At 44.2% G+C, this 23,301-nt stretch overlaps 1 protein-coding gene across 4 annotated transcripts in view; it reads left to right on the top strand.

The window, feature by feature from the left end:
- The window catches only part of Vps13D (vacuolar protein sorting 13D), a 170,932-nt gene that overhangs the window by 116,497 nt on the left and 31,134 nt on the right, over nt 1-23,301 (top strand). For all 4 annotated transcript variants that reach the window (XM_075686119.1, XM_075686120.1, XM_075686116.1 and 1 more), the window contains exons 57-67: nt 1,371-1,512; nt 5,869-6,070; nt 7,005-7,197; nt 7,704-7,883; nt 10,999-11,165; nt 14,698-14,826; nt 17,265-17,409; nt 19,844-20,016; nt 20,591-20,787; nt 21,437-21,593; nt 21,911-22,013. In XM_075686119.1, coding sequence (XP_075542234.1) covers nt 1,371-1,512; nt 5,869-6,070; nt 7,005-7,197; nt 7,704-7,883; nt 10,999-11,165; nt 14,698-14,826; nt 17,265-17,409; nt 19,844-20,016; nt 20,591-20,787; nt 21,437-21,593; nt 21,911-22,013 — 1,788 coding nt within the window. The remainder of the gene's footprint in view (nt 1-1,370; nt 1,513-5,868; nt 6,071-7,004; nt 7,198-7,703; nt 7,884-10,998; nt 11,166-14,697; nt 14,827-17,264; nt 17,410-19,843; nt 20,017-20,590; nt 20,788-21,436; nt 21,594-21,910; nt 22,014-23,301) is intronic.

Raw genomic sequence — 23,301 nt, 5'->3', positions numbered from 1 at the left:
GTGGGGGTCTCTGGTATCTCACAGGGGTACCGACCACTGCGGGTTCGGGCTTAGTGAGCCACAGTGCTGCGTCAGCCGTCACCTAACGTAATCTAGCACTCCGTTGCGTGTGCACTCAGGCCGCAAAAGGGGGGCGCCGAGCACTGTGCACGCATGAGAAAACACAGTATTGCCCTAAGATAGTGGAAACCATTTATTTGTCTTCGGCGACGCCCAACACTGCACAAACGTCCAGTCCTGGGCCAGCACGGCAATCAAAGGGCTCCCGCACCAAAGGCGAAAAATACAGTCAGGGGTGCCGCTAGCATGCGACTGCAAGAGGATGTCTCCCCGCGACATGTTGCTAGGGAAAGTCCCCGTGGCTATGCTGCTTGCTCTTGCGATGACCAATAGGCCCACTCGCAAAAGCTCGAGCAATCTCTGTCGGCCTATGCCTCCGATAAGTGCGGCTTGGCATAGCAGGACCACGCGCAAGCACTAGGCACCGCTGTTCGGCTTAATGTTTGGAAAAGGATCAACACAAGCTCGCTGTAAGTGCGAAGGCCCAGTAGACGTGCTCAAGTCCAAGACCCTAGCAAAGGGGCCAGTAAGCGAGAGGAAAACGTGTACATACCCAATAAAGTCCCAGAGCAATCTCCCTTGCCCTGGCTTTGCCGACAGCGGCAACCACTGCCGGCAGCGCGAGTGCAACCACCACAAACCACCACGAGTGGAAAGGGAGAGGCATAGGAATGATAGAACAGGTGAATGCCTGCACAAAGCTGCCGCGGTTGACCTCAATCAGCAAACCTAATGACCCAAGTAGTATTAAATTTAGCAGAATATCTGTTTGATGTACAACAGCTGTTTCTTATTAGGAACTAATTATTAGCTCTCAAAAGACCATTTTGAATTTTCTGTGCATATAGTCATGCTGTGCTACAGTAAGTTTTCTACTTTCTGGTCTTGTTTGTTGTTCACATTGTGTGCCTGCCACAAGCAGCGTGCTTACAGGTAAAGCAAGTACACAAAATGCTGACTGAATACAATATGACCTTTAATCCATTCTGCAGTGTGACCTCCACGACCTTTCTAGGTATAATGCTTTCATTAACATAATTGTTCACTTCATAGTCTGTAACCTTTGCAAATGCTAGCTTCCAGTCATCATAAAGAAACCTAAAAGCTTGTCTTTTGCTGATTTTCTCAACTAAGCATTGGTGCCTCTTGGTAGCTAAAACATAAAATGTTAAAAAGACCAGGACAAAATGTGACTGCTGGTTATTGGGGAGCCTTTAAAAAGTGCAGTTTGCAACATGTTTTACAATAAGACGTAGTGTAATACATGATTGTATGCGCCCTTTTCTTGTCTTTTGTTTTTTTCAAAGCAGCACCGTGCTTCCGGCACGACACGTGTGCTGTTCAACGTGACCCTTGATGGCAACGCCCGGAAGATGATCACTGTGCAGTCAGCCTTGGTGATCAAAAACAGGGTGGAGGTAGCAGTGGACCTGAAGCTTGAAACAGCCGGAGGTAATCAGTGGCATTGTTATACCGTATTATTCCTGGCATGCTCAACGATTGGAGTATAGTAGTCTTCCATTAATGCAGCTCCTGTTGGTTTGATTTTTCGGGCAATTCCATCTTGACCAAAGGTTCTTGCTGGCATTTATACATCTATATGGCCCAAAGCTATTCTTAATTCGATTTTGAAATTTTCCCTGTCTGCATATTTCAAACTTAGCTGGTCAGCACGCACGCACCTGATCCATTGATGCCACTGATGACCCCAATGATGACATCAGTGGCACCAGTCTTGGCTGTGCTACGGGACAGTGGAAACATCGAAGATACGTTATTTCCCGCTGAAAACACTACTGTAAAACCTAAGCTGCATTTGTGGCATTTGCCTACTCAGAGCCATAATCATCACCATTGTCATTATAAGCTGACAACAGAACAAGTTTTCACGTAGGTTGATGGTGATGATGTGGCACTTTCATTAAGAAAACTAATTCAAAGGAAGGTATTTTACTCGTTACACTAGTAGCAACAGAGCTGCTGCACATGTTTTTGGTTTAAGACAAACTAGTGAACTTGTTAGTTTATGCATGGGGGGCCACCATCTCGTTCGCGATGTTTGTTAAGGTATTCAAAGGGATGACAACCAATTTTTGGGGTACCTATTTTATTTAGTGCAATGGAAACCTTACCAGTCAGAATGTCTAATAATGAAGTACTAATGCGGAAAACACCGTGGAACATTTTTTATCATAATTTTTCGACCTGTAGTGAGATGTAGTTGTTCACTGAAAGCATTATCTGCTGTTATCTGATGTTTCTTTAAGGGGGTATAACTTTGGTATCCAGAATCTTAAGGTATGGCAGGAACTACTGCTTACCTTTTGCTGCCTCAAGTACCTTTAAATAATATTCAGGAACAGGCTTCTTTCTTTAATAATTATCAAAAATATGCTAAACTGATTAAGATTTGAGCCACCTAGAGAGTGTTTAAAGACTCATCTGGCTTCAGTGGCAAAAGGACGTCATTGAAATATACTTTAGTGAAAGTACTTTCAGCCATTTTTAATGTTGAGTGATCATACATTTATTCATTAAGACGAAGGAGAGCTATAATTTTATTGCGATAGCAGCTATATGGACATTCCAGGTACATTTCTGCCGTCGCTGTTGCCATGAGGTTCTGTACAAAGCTTAAGGGCAATAGAACCGTTGCCGTGCGCCATATGCTGTATGTGCGAATAAAAACCTCCAAGGGTGAGCCGGCAAACGTGGTTCAATCGCGTGTGTGCGAGCGAGGAACGCGTGCCGGAAGCATGCCCTCTCCTGTCGCGCACGAGGCACGGGGGTCAGGCGAAGGTGGGGGGGTGTCTTCTCCGGTGGCTGCTAGGGTGCCTCGATGTCCTCCTCGCCCGCCGCTCTGTACAGAGTGGAGGCATCTGCGGCGTCTACTGCGACGTTGGGCACGCAAATGGCGGACACCGTAGTAGACACCTTTGGCAAATGCCATGGGATGTGTTGCCAGAGCGCAAGTGTCTTGAAAGTGATCTGCGACATGGCCAAGGTATGCGCCCACGCGGACCTCATCTTCAAAGCGATCTGCAATGTTTTCAGAATGTGCGTAGTGCTGGTAGCTTCGTATGTGCTGTGCTTTCGACATTTCGCTTGCATTGAGGCGAGAGGTGCACAAAGGACAATTTGCTTGCTGCTGTCACGATTCCTCATTCCAGCATTTTGGCAGTGAGTTTCTGCACTCATCGAGAAAGATGTGTTCATGTTTAACTGTGCGTGCGTGACACCGTGCTTGGTAATTTAGTTAAAACATGTTGGCAGGCTAGTTGGTTTGAAACCACAATACAATGTGTAAGCGCGACTAAACAAGGATGTAGAATGAAGCAGACACACAGAGACAGTGTTGTCTCTGTGTGTCTGTTTTGTTCTAAGTTCTCGTTGAGTCGCACTTCCACATTCTATCATTGTTAATTTAGTTTGCGAGCGAATGTTTACAAGTTTATACGAGCGATGAAACTACTATCCTTACTTCGTACAGCTATCTACTAATTTGCTATCACAATCGGTGCTTCACCATTCGGGCGGAACTGCGACTACTTTGAATCCTTGAGTAACAGTTATTTGACTGACCCTAAATGTGGCTTTAGAAATTGTTTTCACAAGCACAGAGGTTGGGCACATGTCATCACTGCACATGGCTGGGAGATGGATTGCAGTGAATGAGCATGTGGACAGCATGTTTGTGCCTTTGTAAAGGCCCCTTCTTCGTATGACATGTCTGTAAAGCGAAAGCAAAAATCAGTCAAGATACGCTGAAAAGAACAAAACAGATGAAACAAAAAAAAAGAAAAAAAGAAAGGCATCACTAGGAGAGACACAGAAGGCAAAAGTGAGCATACTCTTTTGAATTCTGAAAAATGCAAGTTATGCTACATTCAACTGGCCGCTTTCGAGCACTGTAGAGCACTCTTGCAGACCTTTTTATATTCAATTGGTTGAAATTGAGTACATTTGCCTGGTTTATTCAGAGTGCCACACTCCATCCAGCTGGGATTGATCAGAGGCACCCTCACTTTCAAGCTGGGAGCACAATTGAAATCCCATAGCATTTCAGTGACAAGCCATCCAATTGCTGTGGCAGCAGCAGAAAATTCGGCTTGGGTAGACCTCTGGCTTCAATATTGAGAAGGCTCTGTGTTACTACCAACTAAGTGTCAAAATAAAAAAAAGTTATAATATGAATAGAATACTAATATATTCTTTGCTTTGAATATTGATATGCACATACATTTATTAGCAAGTTTGGTTATTTTAACATGTTGGAACGTCACAATTACTTTGTCAGTAGCAAAAATTAGATTAGTACTAAAAGATTATGTATTTGACTCATATTAACTTGGAAGAACGAGTAATTCCCACTGGTTGACTGTTCTTTCCAACCTGTGCCCTACACAGCATCAAATGCTCGTAAACTCAGAGGAATTTGAGCCTGTGCCAGCCATCACTCATTGCATTTGCTGTCAAGCAATAAGCCCCACATTGGGACTGGTGCTGCAAGTGTAACAAATGAGCAAGGCAAAAGATGCACTCACACCCAACCAAAACGAAGTGGTGCTGTGCTGTTTGCTGTGGCCCTTGCTTAGAGAAGAGCTGCGAGAACGTTGTCTTTTCCATAATGTCTTGTGCCACATGCAAGCAGTACCTCTGCAGCACAGTTTATGCATCAAGCCCCTTGTGTTGTTTTCCTTTGGTGTGAGACGTCTGACTGACTCACTGTTGTCAAGTTACTGCATTCGCAAGAATATAGCGCAACCACCAATATAATGCGATATATACTACATTATACTACAGAAGAAAGAGGGTACTTTGATTGCATGAAAAAAATGTGATTATAACTTCAAGCAAGCATGTGGAATGCATCCATACTCGTTTAGAATAGTGCCTTTAGCATACCCATCCCGGAATGACCATTGCCTGCGAGATCTTTACTACAAGTTTCAGGTTTCACACGGGCATGTACTGCGGTAGTGGATCGGCCATCACTCTATCCTGAAATGTAACAGGCATGCTCTGTGCTACACGGGAGCATGCCATTGGCATGTGGCGGGGAGCTGGCATATTTGCATAACAAGGCCACGTGGACAGGCATTGCCACTCAGGATCAGCCCAATGGACCTCTACTTCCAGAAAGACCTTTCTTATTGCGGTTGGATTTTGTGCGCAGTCACCCCTAACGCCTTTCGTAGTGCTCTAAGCGCACCCTCGTTGTCCATCAACCCATGCTCCTTGCTACTGAGAGGCTGGTTTTCTCAAAAGACTTCGATGTCCAGTGGCTCAATGCACTTTGCAAGTGAAATTTCACCAGCAACACAAAATTGTCACAAAATTAAGCACTAAGTCAGACACATATTTTTAGGTTAGATAGAAACAAACGATAAGAACAGTGTTTGCTCCCACACAGCCAGCAGTATACTCGATTTGTTACAAATATTTGTATCCAACCGAATATTAGAAAATTTTCGAGTACCTAGTTCTCGAATCCAATAAGAATATTAAAAATTTAATGTTCGACGATATTCGACATTTTCAAATATTCACACACCCCTACCGCAAACTGTGTCTGAGCACTGTAGCAACCAGTCGAATGTGCCATTTGTAGGATGATCGCATTAAACTTGTGGCCAGTAAAACTAGGTAATAAATTATTTAGTTGAGCAGTGAGGCGGGGTAGATTGCAATCTTCTTCGTTAACTTGCTATAAGAAGCGTAGCATAGTGTTGAGTACAACTGGTTTGTTGGCTGCAAGGTGTCGCTTGAAGCTACTGACACATGTGGCCTCTTGTTTCCCTGCCGTAGTGCGGCCATACCAGATCTGCCTGCAGCCCAAGTGCACCACCGCGGTGCCCCTGCCGTACGTGTTTGCGGACATGTGGGTGCGGCCAACCATCTCCCTGATTGCCTACTCGGCCCTGGAGTGGCAGCACATCGCCACCAAGCAGCAGGGTGGCAGCTACTCCATCACGTGCTGCCCCATACGCAACGATGCCGCCGTTTTCAGGTGCGCACAAATATCTGTAAGGTGTCTGCAATGTTCAATCTGGCACTATTCACACAGCAGGATCATCAGATTCTGGCAGAAGCCAAGTCTTTCATCATTCAGCTGCTCAGCTTCATTTGTCAACCCTTCAGTTAACTATTCGCAATCGTGAGCTTTTGCCTACTTTGTGGTTGTTCTGTCTGGGAAATTATCTTGTGTGTTTTGGACATTCTGCGGAAAGAGCACTCAGGTGAATGAATGCATAGTGAATGGTTTATTTCATAAAGTTTATTTCATTCTTAAACTTTTCTACAATGTAGAGCCTTCAGCCAGAGCCTCCAGCCAGCTTTACGCAGTGAATAACCACCACAAAAATCGGTTTCTTTAAGTTCCTTGTCATTTTCTTCTTTAGTGCTCTCATCCTAGGAAGATTGCAGAAGTCACAATTATCTTCCCCCTCGGCACTAAGATAATCTTCACATTGACTAAACTCATGTGAATTCTTTCTGTAACACGCATATGGAGAAAATGTTGCCATCCTCTGGGTGCTTCACGACATGAGAAACAGGTAGAAATTCCTTCAGGTGTGCCGCTAAAAATTGCAGCCCTTAACAACCTGAATGCTGTTGAGTGCAGCAATCAACTTCTGAAAAAATTGCTGCGAGTTGCTTTAAGAGGTTAGACCCCATAATTTGATTTGATTTTGCCTATACTGAAGGAAAATTTCAGCCATTTGTGTTACGCTGAAGTTATTCCTGTGAGCAGTATGATAGGGAACAACGAAATTGGCATTCAGAAGGCAAGAGTGGTTTAATTTCTATGCTGAATGTAAAAGTGTTCCACGAGATGAAATGTTATTTGGAAAGATACAATGGGCCGTTTGAATGCCCCATGATGTGACAAACATTGCAATACATAAACCTGCTGCCTTTTTTTCTTCCCCCCCCCCCCCCAGATTCTCAGTTGATGTGAAGCGTGAGAAGTACCCTGACTGGAACACAGTGTCCAGCAGTGTGCCGGGGCACACAATCAGCCTGCTGCCTCCCATCAGAATACACAACCTGCTGCCCTGTGAGCTGGAATACGTGGTGAATGAGGGCCAGTGCAGGGGCATCATCTCTGCGCAAAAGAACCGGGCTCTGCACGAGGTATGACTTGAGGCGCAAGGAATCCTCGCTGACACCTTAGAGCTCTAGAAAAGTGTGCCCCTGCATAGCACATCACAAGCTTGAAGCTTTGCACCATGTACACGTCCCTAAATTTGGACCTGCAGTAATGGATCAGTGGCTGTGGTGTTCTGCTGCCGAGTGCAAGGTTGCGGGTTCCATTCATTGCCACAGCAGCTGCATTTCAGTGAAGGTGAAATGCTAGATTTACATTCACTTCAAAAGAACCCCAGGCAGTCAAAATTAATCCACAGCCCTTCACTACAGTGTTGCTCATAGCTTCAGTGTTCAGTGTTCATAGCCTCGTGGTTATGAAATGTTAAATTCCGTGTGTCCATCAGTGGCCATACTTACATACTGTAAAGAAACATGTTTCTGAAGTTTTCTATCTGCTATATTACTTCTTCTCTGACTTCTTACAAAGATATTTGTGTTACAACTGTGCATAGTTGGGATCGAGCTGGGGGATGCCTTGTTCTTCTTTGCAGGTGAACACTGAGCAATATGTGATCATTGGCTTCTCGCTGGAGAACTTTCGTCAGTGCACCAGCCTGGTGATTCCACCTGGCTCAAGCAGTTTCTCCACGAGGCTGGAGACGCACGACACAGACGGACGGCTTCTCGTGCTGCACGCACGTGTCAGTGTGCTCCGTGCCAGATCACTCAAGGTTAGGGCTGCTAGCCTCTCATCTTAACTCACTATTCTACATTTTCAGTATCATTGAAGAGGTACTGAAGGCAGATGTTAAGTGTAGCTGCAGTGAAGGGTTGCAGCCTCTATAAGATCCATCAGCGCTTGTACATTGCCAAAAGATGGCCTAGTTGCTGAGAAACTAACGAATGGATATAGCAGATTTCTTCATAAAACAAATGGTTAGGTCATCTGTGCTTCAAGGCAACACAAGACTCCTTCACTTCACTGGCAATCTCGGAGCTTATGCACTGCTGGCACTGCACCTGTATAGTTCATGCCAGCTAGTCAATGTGAATACCGTATTTACACGATTGTAAGTCGACTTAAATGTAAGTCGACCCCCCCCCCCCCCCCATATCGCATACCCATGGGCGTATTCCATAACGAAAATTTATATGGTCGCTGGACTACTACTCCTCACTAGTGCTGCCATCGTCATTGCTGCTACGGTCCCACAGCATGTCGCTGTACCGCGAAATTCCGAATTTGCATACATAAGTGCACTTGCGTACATACATAAGTCCACGCCGAAAGCACCCAACCACACAGAGCCGTCAGGGAGGCTCTTTTGACATGACCGGTTGGCGTAAGTTCGCGGTCTTCTGCCGCCAGTCACTTGTACTCACGGCGGGGCAGGTTCTTAAAAGGTGAAGATCCAGGCTTGTCTCATGACCATGTCGCATGTCACTGGCAGGGACTGATCACGCATTTCGGCGACGTACACCGCAAGCTTGGCCTTCAGCTCTGGAAAGCGTCCCCACTTCGGCCCGCGGAAACCTCTTAGCTTGCCGTCGCAGGTGAAAATTTTGCTTCGCTGCCGTCGCCACTCTTGCACCACCCATTAAGAGACATCAAACTTGTGAACGCAATACGCTCCCCCACACAAAGCTCTCAATAAACTCCAGGCAAGGGACTGGCGCCGCCTGCAAACTAACACATACCCACACTTGTCTCGTCTACACGCAATCTACCCAGACAGTTATACGTCCCGAACATGTCCCTGGTGTAGCAACCACACAGCGACACTCGCGCACATAACACACGAATGCACCGACCGTCCGGGCGACGCAATTTCGCCACGAGTCACAACACACACACTCACTACGTGGTCTTGGGAGGCGAGACTCTCCGAACTGGACCTGGGAAGCCAACTGGCGACCCTCGACCAGGCCCGGCGAGCCGCGATCGCCAGTGGAGCCCTGTCAGAGGGAACTACCCAGGAATAAACCGCGCAACGGTTTCTGCAATAATAAAGTTTCTCCTCCTCCTCCTTGTGTCCCGCTTTTGCAGTTATTTGTAATCAGCCCTCTTCAACGCCGCTGTGAACAAGGGCCGAATGTTTAGTGGACTCGGAGCACTCATGACGACTGAGGAAGCAAGGAAGTAGCACGTGGCCAACAGTGAAATCGAACGCATGAAACTAAAGAGCTACAGCGAAAGAGAAACATGCGAGCCGCGAGCGGTGTCTGCTCTTCCATGAACTATCGATACTCCCCGCAAGCGCCGCTGTTCTGAGGGTGCCGCCACAAATGGAACAGTGGCACTTCCATGAACTATTGACACCCCCACATGAGTGCTGTGTGTGCTGTAAAACTCTCAAAAATGTTGAAAAACCCTTCCAAAGAGTGAACAAATGTACGGGATAGCGGAAAGCTACGGGTGGGGCTGTAGAGCAAACATAATATTGGAACTACGTTGTAGCTCCCCTGATATCCTGTTGGTCTCGCTGTTTTTTTCGGTGCCATGTTTTGGTTTCGATTGTAAACCGACCCCCCCCCCCCCCCCCCCCACTTCAGATTCTCAAATTAAAAAAAAAAAGGTCTACTTACAATCGTGTAATTACGGTAGGTAGCATTACCGAGTTCCACTGGAAAACAATAAATCGGCCCCAATTCCCACTTTAAATGCATTGAAAGTATATTTTTATTACGACTGGTCGTAACTGTTTTCGTAAACTATAAGTAGATGAGGCATCACCAGGAGCTGTTGCTACATTTTTGTGGTGGTGTTACCAACCAACTTTATGTTTGAATCATTTTCTCACTTGTGAAAATTTTGTACAGTTTATGGATGTGAAGCGAGTGTTTTGGAGCACTGACCTATCACTGTAGTTTTGAATTTGTTTCCTTTTAAGCCTTTTTGCAGGTGAATAGTTGCAATCTTCATTATGCGCAAGCAACACCATGTTCCAATTACTTAGGCACTCCATGTGTAAACTAATCAGAAATCTAGCTTTTTCGTGGATCCCATGCTCGATCAACTTTTGACACCAACTGCTCTTGGTGACCTTGGGTAATGCGTAATTTGTAATTTTGCGCGCTGATGTGCACTTCAATTAACTAGTGTCACGTGAGCTTATCTCACTGAAAATGAACCTGGGCCTGCAAACACTTGGCTGCAAAAGTGGTAGGGAGAACACGAAGCTCTTTTCTTTATTTGCTCAAAAACTTGTGACAGTACAAAATGGCTAGCATTAATCATACGTCATGTGCAAATTCTGTAGGATACTTTATTTAACTTTACATGTGATATCAGCATTTTTCATAAAACACTCTCATTCTAAGCTTTACATTGACCTTCGTTGTAATATCAGCAGTAAGTGTGGGAAACAGGTTTGAGACATCTGCATATGATTGATACAGAAAATCTTGGCATATAATTGTTATTATCCAGCTGTTATGGTGAATCAGCAGCTATCGCATTGTACTCTTTAGTGTGAGGACATGTTCTGAATTTCCAGCCATGGCAGTCGCATTTCATGGGGAAAGACTGTAAAAATTCTCGAGTGCTAAGCTTTAGGTGTATACTAAAAAAAATTTATGGGACAAAAATTTATTTGGAGCTGTCCGCTATGGGGTTCGTTCACAGCCACTGCGTCACTTTTTATATGTTAAATTTCACCACACATCAACTGATTGTTGGTGTGTCCCTTTGCCTTAATCCAAACCACCTGCTTCTTCAGCATGGTAAAGCTTTCTTTTGTTCTGATTCTTCTAGTGATCATGCTTCCGCCATTCATTCATCCACCTAAACATTTTCACGCTTTCTTTTCGCCATCTTTTTGCTTGCCCATGCACCTACAACTGCAGGTGTATGTGTCAGTGCCTTATTGGATCATCAACCGCTCCGGTCTGCCGCTCATCTTCAAGCAAGAAGGGACCAACTCGGAGTCTGCCGGTCAGTTTCCTGAGCATGAGCAAGCACGAAGTATGGTGCCCCTGTTGTTCTCCTTCGCTGACAGCGAGGCATCCATGATGTACGTATGCATTAAGACTCTCGGGTTTCTGTCATTACCTTAATACATCCACAAATGGGTACAAACCCTAACTTTGGCTTGCTGCAATCAGCTGCAGCTCCTCTCGTAACAGTTGTCCTGCTTCCCATGCTGGTGCCTATAATTTAGGCTTGTGCAAATAATAAATATTTTTGAATATTTGATCAAATATCATAGTGTTCAACATTCGCTCCGGCTCTAATCTCACTATTTGAAGTTTTCAAAGTATTTGAAACAAATTAATATATATTTAAAGACATGTATGATTGACAGTTTCGGTTTTGGCAAGCAAGTCGCATTGCATGGCCCAAAGCCAGGACAAGGCAAATATGAATTTGTTGATAGTAGCCGGCTGGTTTTTGCATCTGCTCAATTATTTGAACGTCAATCCCATGGCACTACCACATTCTCTGCTGAACCAATTTATAACGGCTGTCAAATTTTCGGACACCATAAAGTGTCTGGCAAAATTTTTTGGACATGATCCACGCACACTATGCCATTAATAATGGTAGCCATGAAAGTGGCATTAATTTTGTCCCACTGACTCTTGTTTTCGCTGGCGAGATGGTTCCTCAGCTTCCCAAGAGCCATACAACCACTGCAAATACGTTACGGCAATTTGGCACTAAACCACAAATCTGGTCGCTGACACCCAGTGAAGCAGCAATAGTTAGGCCTAGCATAACTGTGAGTGTGAAATTGTTGCTGCAAGTTTGTTGCTTATCAGTGATCGGGCCTGAAATCATGTGCACGAGCTAGATTGAGGGCTGCAGAATCGGCCAGCATGCCTGCCAAGTTCATCTGTGCACTTACTGAACAAAATAGGCTAACTTGATTAACCATTTGAGGGTAGATTTTTTTTCGCCATATGCAACTGCCCAGGGTCGATTTTTTTTTATTGCAGATTCCAATTCTTCTTAGGGACTTATTCAAAAAAAAAAAAAAAAATTACCGCAATTTTTCTAGTGACCGTAAAGTGAGAAAAAAATATTTTGCGTTGGTATGTATGTACTCTTCATTCATGAATAACAACGATAAAAAAGGAAATAAACTTATAAAAATTAAAAATTTGATCCATTTTTATACACATAGTTCAAGGCCTTGAAAATGCGCACACGAGAATATTTCACAAGACTCGAATGTTCCTGCTCTTACACTAATATCTAATATGTACATCCGTAGCGTAATCGAACTGCGTAGGTGCGCGCACTCAAGAAAACTGTGTGGTTGTGTGCTCATCAAAAAAGCACGTGTGACAAACTTTCGCTAATCTTCATCTTATTGCCAACCAGAGGCAATAAGTTTTCGCGAGTGTCAAAAAGAAAAGAAAAGCAACAGGAACGCATGCACGGTGGCATCCTTCTTATGCACACCCCTGCGAGCATTAAACGAGTGAGAAAGGGGCAGTCGCCCTTTGAGCGATTAGTAACGAGATAGCCATCGGTTTGGCAAGCGCAAGAAGCCCAAACCACCCGCGGAACAAACCAAACTGCTGCCCGCCCACCTGTGCGCCAATGCGTGAGCGGTAGCATATAGACACGCAGGAGCAAATTAGCTCTAAAACAAACCATGCAACGAAAACTGAGAGAGGGAGGCGCGCGAAAAAAATTCCCTGTATTCCCACATAGTGGCAGCACATGATAGAAAAGGAAAAGTTAGAAAATTGGCATGCTTTTTAAGCGTACAGACGGCGCCGTAAATATACGGCATCGACCATTTTTGGACTTGTTTGCAGTGCCGTATATTTACGTCATTGACCCTCAAAGGGTTAAGCTTGCATTCGCCACAGACAGAAAGCAATAAGCTGAATTTGTGAATTCACAGCATCGCAACGAAATGCAACGGTCGAACTCAAAATGCTCTTGCAGCCGCAACCATCACAAAATTTCTAGTAGACTGGAGCAGAACAGTGAGCAAAAGCCCATAATTTAACTTTGAAATGAAAATGAAATTGCACACTGTTTATTATAGGCACATAGCTTAAACTATTGTCATAAGCATTTGGAAATCATTGCACTAATAGTTGCATATAGCTGTCGCCAAAACAAACCTAATGTACCATATTTTTAAATATGCCATTCATTTACTAAGTGATGCTAAGCATGCTTGAACTGTGCAAAATCAGGAGTACCCATTTTTTAAAATGTGCAGCAATGTTATAATCGCACAACAGAAATTTCTGTGACACCATTTCCTTCTTAAAGTGATTGGGCATGTTGCGATGCATGATTATTCTATACAAATGCATTGAACTTGGTTGCACAAAGCATTGCGTCTGTGCTTCTCAGGCAGACTAGCACTAAAAAGTGATTGTTTGCATACATATGCACCTGTCAAAAAACTGATTGTAACTTGGCATCCTAGGAACATTATTAGCTTGCTTCTAATTGGAGACAAATAAGCCGTACTCGTCTTGCCATATTTCTAAATATGTTGGCTTTCGTTGCTTTGAATTGGCGTCAGAAAGAAATAAGCCATACTGTTTCTTTTTTTTTTTACGCATCTCTAAGCATGGTGACTTCTTTTGCATTGAAATGGTGTATACTTCAAGCTCGATGTTGCAGATAGATCCTGTCACTGATGTGCGAAACATACTTTGCATTTGTGACTGCATCTTATGCCCGCATTTTATTTGACACCCTAAATGACAGGCACAACAGACCCTCCTTTCTTGGTGTTACTGCTGCAAAAATATATTCTGCATCAGATAGTCTCTGGAAAATGGGACTGTAGTCTACACATTGCTGTTTTCCAACCAGTCCGTGCATTGCTGAGAGAGAGAGCATGCAAACGGCCGCTCATCACAAAGCGTGAGTGCCATGAGTAACAAGAAAGAGAGCACACAGCCACAGCTTAAACAAACAACGAATGGAGCACCGCGTGCGACTGGCTAGACAAATTTTTCCAACAAGTGGGTACATTTGGGAAGGTGCAGCAGCACTGCCTGGCTGAAGTTGTCTTGTATATACAAGAATGCCAACTAGCCGAAACGCATGCCAGGAATAGTTCCTCTACGAAATGCTTCGGAATCAAGGAAGTTGGGCTCGCCACGCAAGTTTACCAAGCGAATGTTTGCTTGTGCCCGACAATGGCGCCCAAGACATTTGAGGGTGCAGTACCATGAACGGAAGCGCATTTGAGAGAATATTTTCGACAATGTCGAAGCCATGCTTCTAAGCGGAACAGGAAGCCTAATGGAAAGTCCTTCACAGTACAAGCATGCGATTAGTTCATGCATGCCGATGTTCCACAGCCAAAGAGGAGGAAACAAGTTCCTCTTGCAGCTGAGTCATTCATGCCATCAGGTGGCTCTCGCATTAGTACATTCGCCCCATATCTCGTAACAATGCTGACTTTAATCATTGTGTACGTGTCATGCGGGCAATCTGAACATCCAGGGATGTAAGAGAGTTGAGCATCCCGCACGCTGCAAATAAAAAGAAATGTGTGGTGCTCGGTGGGAGTGTGTGTGACCTGGGCCTTTCTGCACTTGCTGGCTTGTCTTGCACAGGTGTAGCATGAGGGTAGGAATGGAGCTTCACCCGCGCACCTTCCCCCAGTGGTGCATGTGCTTCTCTCTCGAGAAGGGCATCAAGGTGCGTCGCCTCATGGTGTCTCCGAATGACACCCGGCCGGACTGGTGAGTTTGCCTTTTCTCAAGTGCAGCCGTTTTGCACAGCCGTTGCAGCCCACATTAGACCATTTTGATTTAGAGGCCAACTGCAACAAAATTTTCGGTCAACTAAAAATCCTAGCTTTAAATAGCGTTGATATAGAACAGCTTCCATGCAAAACTTTGCGCTTAAAATGCGAGTAGTTGCATCACAAGAATCTTGCAAAAATAGGTGTTTTTGATACTGAAACTCGAAAAAACACTGCCATTACTGCTCACCTGGAGTGGTGTGGTGCCTGCTGTGCACTGAAAGAAACCTCAAAGGTGGAGCATTGGGAGTTACCTATGTCGTATATCTGCTAACCTCCAGTTACACGTATTGCCGGCTTAGGCGTTATTTGAAAGCTGCTGTAAGAAAATTTGGACATTTACCAGCCTTGCTGCTTTGCCAAGATTGCTTCAATGTAGTGTACATTACTCATTTGCTAAATGCTAAATTTTGTTAAACGCAACTTCCGGTTAGCTCCTCCCAAAATTAGAGAACTATAATTTTGAACGTAGGACCCATATTAGAGTATGCCTGTATGGCCTGGGACCCGCAAACCAAAACTCTAATATGCTCGAGCATGTACAAATCCACGCAGCCAGTTTTGTCTGTAATAATTATGAATTTACTTCTAGTATTACTGCACTTAAGGGTAGCTTGGGGTGAGAATTATTAAGCAGACGCAGACAAAACATGAGACTAGAAATGTTTTTTAAACTTTATTTCGGTATGGTTAAAATAGATAAAGAAGCTTACCTTTTACCTCCTCATTTCTTCTCACAGAAGTAGCCACTCTTTAAAAATAAGAGAAATTATTTGTAGAACATACGTCTTCCACCACTCATTTCTTTCACACACAATATCCCAGTGGAATCAGCTACCGCAGGAAATTGCTGATTGTCACGCTGAAGCATCGTTCAGAGCGTTTCTGTTGAATTTATAGTGGCGTGAATTTTTCTGTTGCGTTATTTTGTTTGATCAGTAATGTATTTTGTCCGAGTATATGTAACCCTGTGTATTCCCCCCCTGCAATAACGCCTTCGGGCGCTGCAGGTACTTGAAATAAATAAACAAACAAATAAATTTATAGCCGATTTAGCCAAAGTAACTAAGCATGTGTTGGCGGGCTAGTTGGTTAAGCATGATTACAAAGACGATTACAAAACCCTGACCCATGAGCTTCCGGCTGATAACTGTTTAAGATTTTTAGATTTAGAGTTCACTTTTTCATTGTGTCATGTGTGCTGGTAGTTCAAGCCAAGGGCTAGCAAACCCATCCTCTCCTACCATTCAGCTCATTCAAAAGTAATAAAACGAGGCATCATTCAATCATGTTTAACCAACGCACTTAACAAGTCATGCGTGCATCAGCTGCAAAGCAGTTTTCATTGTCAGGTCAGCCGCCTCAATGGGGCAAGTTATCCTCACCATGTGATCGTATCTGTTGCGGAAAAAATACTCAAACAGCTCCAGCAACCTAGTGCTGTAAACCAGGGTCGAGCAGGCCCTTCTCGGCATATCTCACAATCTCAAAGAAGTAGGTACACGAGCTGGTGTTCGTGTTATATTTTCCGCTCCGAAACGTCTTGGTTTGATGTGTGCGAAAGTGAACGCAGGAAATCGGGAAAACAAACAGGTGTGCGCAAAAAAACATGGGCAGAAACATGTCGAATGTGTTCAGAAAGTAGTTTATTCGGTCCCCTTGTCGTGCGGTTCATCATACGTAGGCCAAACGGGCAGATGTCTGAATGACAGATTACGTGAGCATAGATATAAGATGGAAAACCAGCTCTCCGGTCATATAAGTGCGCATTGTAAGGCTCACAAGTGCATCCCTGATTTCGATAGAACCAGTGTTCTGTACAGAGCTGACCATCAACTTACAAGGGAGATATTGGAAGCGCTTGAGATAAAAAAGCGCGGTGTTGATTGTATCAGTGAAGCCTCAGTTTCGCTTTCGACAAAGGAACTGGCGTATCTTGAGAGTGACACTTAATTGTTATTCTGTATCTTGGCTTCTTTGTGCGATGCAGATGACTGCCCTGTTTATTTTTCTTGTTGTTTTGATCCTTGACAGCAGCTATATATTACTATGTCAAGAAATAAAACACTCAGTTGTTAGTGCGCCTACGTGCTGTCTCGTGTCCCCCTTCTTCGTGTGTTGTTTTATTCGGTGCCGTCTTTGTAATTTAGCCAAAGTGATGTTTTGTTTCCTTGCAGTTGGCTTTTATCTTTATAGGGGCTGCCATTGTGTGTCGTTAGTGGAGTAGTACTTTCTACATTGCACGTGGGCAGTAATCCAATGCAATTGTGCACCACCAGTGTTGTCAAACTGTTTTGATGTGCACAAATCTGCACAAGGAAAATCAGGTCCTCGAGATTTTATAGGTAACGAAGTTGCTGAACTCAACTGTTGCAGGGTGTACACAATAGGAGTGGAGATTCGACAAGGGCGTGGCAACTACATGTGTACCAACTACGTTGTGCTCTCGCCAAGGTTCCTGATTGACAATCAGAGCAGCTCTGTTGTTCAGATTGCGCAGAGGTTTGCCACCAAGGAGCTGGTGAGTGACGCTAAACGGTGTTGCTCTTCCTTAACAAAATTAAAGGGATGTCCACAGTTATATTTGAAAACGATGTCATTTGGAAACACGTGCAGTCATTCCTGAACCTTAGCAACTGTTTATTCATGCTGTCGTGTCTTAAATGGGCCCTGAACCACTTTTTATCGAAGCAGAGAAAGGCATTTGAAGTGAAAATAGGATATTTCAGTAATACTTTGTCCAAAAAGTACTTCAATGTGTCCAGCAGAAGCGTAGTTATTGGCAATCAAACATGGCCTCCGTGGTGTTCCTGTTCCTTCTTCAATGCCTTGCACTGCGAAGGCTATGGCGCAGTAGGGTGTGCCCACAATGCTCCGCCTTGTAAACGTCACCGTGGTGCGCAGTTCAAATTTCATCGTAGACACCACAACTTCCACCTTTAATTCCTACGACGCGCTAAACATAAGCCAAACACGGTTGTCCTCAACAAGCCAAAGTGGGCTTAGCCAGTGGACTCGTGGTGGCACCCCACGGTGGCCATGGTATCTACGTCATGTACCTGACCGCAGCTTGATGTCAGCTATCGGCCAATAGCAGCCATCTAAGGGAATGATGAAATAGTGCGTCTAGAAAAGAGTGAGGACAGGGCCTTTTGTAGAAAAGAGTGTTTGAGAGAAAGGTAACTTTGCGATTCGCTTGTGAGCTCCATGCACTACGTATGACAACAAAACTTGGCTGAGATGTTCACAGCAGCATATGCTACCTCCAGACTATGTTATTACACCAAGCCCGATTGGGGGTTCAGGGCTCCTTTAATCTCAGTTTTATGTTGTGTATATTGAGTGCATGTATTTGTTAGCACTGCCTTCAGCTTTCTAAAATTTAGGTACTGAATACCTTATTAACATTAATTCAATGTGAAAGGGTTTATTTGACCAATTTGTCTCACTAGTGTGTAAAATGACATTTGCATTGTCCAGCTAGGAGCAGAGCTGAACATTCTGCAGTAGAATCTTGTTCATACATTTTAGAAGAAAATGCAAGGAAAATGTACTAACTGGGAAAATGTATGAAACAAAGTAACTAAAAATTTTGACAGACTCAACTGTAGTTGAGATCTATGCTATGTGAAGCATTGCACAAATCGTTGTAGCACATGGCACTGACACCTGTCAAGCTAGTTGGACTGCAGCAGCTCGAGACGCGTGTGGCTGTTTTTTTATTGCGTGGTGCTTTAAGATGGCAACGAAAAACCAAAACGAAATTGAGCTAGCGGGCGGCACCAAATGCCGCTGGTGCCAAACGTGACATTCACATTGCACTGCCTGCAGCAGGGAACAGTGATGCATTTGAGTTATTGCCTACTAAAAGCATGCAGTACACTTCCAACTGCACTACGCCCCACACACTGTAAAACAGGTAGGTGTACATGCTTATCGCAATAGGGTTGGCAACAATAGCTGAGAATGCGGCATGCGACGACCCGGGTGGCGATTAGCTGGTACCGTGATAAGAAACTGTGTGCGCGCCAGCGTTTTCACGTGAGATGGGCAGGCGAGTATTTTGGGGAAGCTGATGCAGTGGGCGGCTACTCTTGATCGCACACGCCTCGCGCCTTTTCTTGTTTACACGGGATCTTGCCAGTGGAAAATGTATCCTACAACAGCAGTTTGGCGATGTACGGAACGTTGGTGCCAAAATATTGCGTTTTCTGGGAACGTATGAACAGGTAAAAAATAAATGGAACTCTATTGCGTCATTTTTCTTGCGTTCTTGATGGCAAATGTTGGCACCAGTAAATTGTATGAAACGGGATCATATCAGTGTGGTTCTGCTGTAGTTGCGGCGCCTACTATTGATCATTATTACAATCTAAGAATTTGAACTGAAAAGTGCAGAAATGAAGTAAACATGTCTATTGTTCATGCTCTGTGTTGATTTTAGAAAGCAGTGTTCCTCTAACCAAGCATTTGCTAAGGCCTTGTTCAGATAGCTGTTGTCCGTACCGTCCTGTCACTGTCACGGGGAAGATATGTGCTGGCAATGTGGCAAACTAGTCTTCAAACAGCGTGGACACAAAAATAATAGAACAGGCAGTCTGACTTAAAGTTTCTACATAGACACATTCATGTTGTAGTTGGACCCATGCTACCCTTTGGTCCCCATCACTGAGCATAGTTGCACTCTGCTATATGCAAGCCCTCCTGCACCACCTGCCGTTAGAGGTTTATTTGGCTGCAAGACTAACTGGCCGTGGGGCTGAGGTTTCTGCATTCTGAAGTACAATATAAAGAAAATTGGTGGTGGGGTGAAATCATACATTACCTGGTGCATGATTCCAAATGTAACGCATTATATTTGTGTGAACACTGCATATTCATATCATGCCTCTCTGAAAAAGTACTGTGCTTCTCTTCAAGATCTGTTGCAACATTCTATCTGCTGTGCCTTCCAGCACCAGCATAGGCACCACATCTCCCTGGCAAAGCCAAAATCCAGCCTGCCGTTCCACTGGCCTCGAGTGGACCTCGACAACCTGTTGTGTGTGCGGCTGGTGGACACACCTGGCTGCATGTGGTCTGGTGGCTTCAAGATCGATGAGCTGAACTCCTTTCACATTCACATGAGGCAGGTCTTATTCATAATGCAAGTGGGGCTCAGTGTTTCTCATGTTTTACTACTGGAATCCAAGCTCCTGTTTGTTTTCGTGCTGCTCATGATGATCAAAGTTGGGTGGTGTTTGTCATTTACCTAAATCCTCTTTCGCATGCTGTCAGACAAAGACTAATTAAAATGCCAAATTCATAGCACACTTTTGTGGGCAGATATCTCATAACTGATGCTGTTATCAGGATTGACACTAAATGGACATGACATATGCATGTCTGTACTCTGCTGACAGCATCGAGAGGTTGGCTTTCTTGCAGAGCTAAGTTGCTTGAGCTCTGCATATTTTTTAATGCGAAATTGAGAGTAAAAATAATGTCACATTTATTTGGAACAGAGTTCCAAGTGTAAAAAAAGGCACCATTCCAAGCTGGTAATTTCACATGAAAGAAGTGCTGCATTATATGCAAGCAGATACCTTGTGTTTATTTTTCATTTATTTATTTATTTATTTATTTATTTATTTATTTGTTTGTTTGTTTTTATTGACGCTGTTTTGGTTACACTTTGGGATTAATGAGCTTACACATTCCAGGGATGATCTGGGCAGGTCGCACTTTCTTCGAGTGGAAGTGATTTTGAAAGGTGCAACATTCTTCATCATCTTCATGGACTGTGCCAAAATCCCACCACCGCTGCGCATTGACAATCAGTCGGAAGTTCCTGTCACTTTCCATCAGACGCACGTTAGCAACGAACTGCTCAGGGCCACTGTCAAGGCACACACCTCAGGTACCCATAGCCTGCATTCCTACTTTCTTCTCTGTAATAATTTTAAAGCTCTCATTGCAAGCAGTGTTTGGCACTATCCTGCCATAAGACAGTGAATGATAAATACTATTAAATAAATACTATTAAATATGCCTGCCATAGTGGCTCAGTGACTTTGGTGTTCCTCTGGCCTGAGAAGGAGGTTATGGGTTTAATTCTCGGCCGAGGTGGCCACATTACGCTGGGGGTGAAATGCAGAAATGCTCGTGTGCTTAACTTAGGTGCAGTTTAAACATCCCTAGATGGTAAAATTAAACCTGGAGCCATCAACTACAGCGTCTCTCATAATCTCAGTGTTGCTTTTGTACGTTGAATCTCAAGAATAAATTAATCACTCCAGATGCCCAAAATTAATAATGTTGTGAAGCTTGAAGTCTATATTGGTGTAGTACAGTAAAGAACTCTGCTTGGCTATAGAAGTGAAAAATAATCAGATATTAGTGTAGGCTTGAAACATTACTCACCAAATGAAAGGAAAAGCATGCAGAAAGGCAATTCGAAAGTGTCTTGGGTATTGTTGATGTTTGCCGTAAAGGGAGCCAAAGAGTCAACGTTCAACGCAATCTTTGCTTGTTCGGTAACACTGTTTTATTCTGGACCACTTTCGCAGTTCCCTATGCCTGGGATGAGCCCACGCTGCCCCCACACATCACAGTGACAGCACCGGGAGGGATGAGCGAGGCGTACGACATGACCATATTCAGAGCTGGCAAAAAGCTGTACTATGAGAACTTCTTCTACATCGCTTTCTCAGGAACATTCTTAGAGTGAGTGCAGTATTAATTTCCTGGGATGTGTACGTGCCTCATTGTGAGTTGTCTTTCTTTGTGCCATAGTGCATTTTAGTTTATCCATCAAATGTTTCTGTGTAAGGCTTCACTGCTGTCACGAACACTGGGCAGCTGGTGGTCTGCTAATGCTGAGCTTGGAAAACGGCATTGCATGAATCTGTCACAGGTTCTAGCATGAACGCTATCATACGTTTGACATAGGTCATAGTGGACGATGCTGGTTTCAAGAATGCAATGTGCTGCTATATGCTTTGTGCCCTCCTCCATGCCACGCTTGTATTTGCTTGTTCCAGACCGCGAACTATGGTGAAAGTTCAACCAGGCTCAAAAGATGTCAAGTGTCAAGAATTGGTGCTTGACGTTCCTCAAGGGACCCGCGTCGTCATTAACAAGAAGGTAGTCAGGCTTTTGACATATCTTGTTGTTCTAGCGCCTGCTTACATGTCACTGTTAAATCCATTTCCCCGTAGAAAAGGTCTCAATAGCACTGAACATTCAGAGTTAACTTGGGGGACACTCTAGTGATATTATGCATCATATAGTAATCATAGAATTTCAAGGTTCCAAATTATTGTTCATGTTAGTTTGTTAGGCTAACATGTTCTGGTGACTCTTCTACCATAACTTGTTTTGCATGCAGGATATACAGTCATACCTTGATTAACAAACATGGATAGGTGTATTGAATTATCGAATATAATGGTGTATATGAAATTCGGTTCACCATTCTTTATTTTAATGGAGTATTCTTCCGCTATAATGAATCCATAAATGCGGGATTCAACACGGCATCAGTTAGAGCAAAGTAAATTTTTGTTTGCACGTGCCTCAATATATATGTTCTGGTAGCAAAAATGTCACATACAGAGTTGCACACCAATTTTTCAGATGCTTGATTTGTCTGATCTGCATTGTTCCTGCAGTCCCATCACCTACCCTTAGCACCAATGTATAACGGCAGTAATCAAAATTTCAGACGACGCATGGTGTTGTGAGCATAAGCTGTGCATGTGATGCTGCAAACATGGCAGCCATGAACAAAGTTGCCGCCATGTCGACTAGCACTGGCACAAACCTGCAAATTTGATTGCAGACTCTTGGCGAAGCAGCACAGGTTAGGCGTAGTGGCCTAGGCAGTGTGGCTGACGGAGTGGCTGGTGACCAAGCCATTGTGGGAAGCTCGCTGCCAATAGCTTCGCACACACAGAATTTATCGGTGATTGATCGTGAGATCAGATGCACGGGCTAGACTGACGGCCAGAGTAGCAGAGTACTGACCCACGTGCGGTTCCCCCTCTGTGTCCAAAAAGTCTGTCTGTAGTGTGCACGTTTTTGCCAGGGGCTTGGCTTGGTTGGACCACAGTTGGCTGCCAGCGTACCCATCCAGCACGATAACATGAATCACATGGTTGCGTATTTGCGGCAGTGCAGAGCACGTGTCTGAAATTATTGTTGTTCTCGTGCCTCGTTCGCCACAGCAAGATGTGGACAGGTCATCAAAATCCACTGAGTCTCTCGCTGGTCTCTCGTCTCTCGCTGCTGGCCTCTCGGAGGCATCCCACTTGCAATTATTCCGCATATGCCTGATCACGATTTGATTTCAGCCGATATCTGCATGTATCGGGTGCAACGAAGGTATTTTCAGGTCCGATACGACTGTTGTAAAAGGTTCAACTGTACACAA

The sequence above is a fragment of the Dermacentor variabilis genome, chromosome 3, assembly GCF_050947875.1.
Source record: "Dermacentor variabilis isolate Ectoservices chromosome 3, ASM5094787v1, whole genome shotgun sequence".
Lineage (NCBI taxonomy): Eukaryota > Metazoa > Arthropoda > Arachnida > Ixodida > Ixodidae > Dermacentor > Dermacentor variabilis.
The sequence above is the reverse complement of the archived record's forward strand: the minus strand, read 5'-3'. Positions and strand labels throughout refer to the sequence as shown.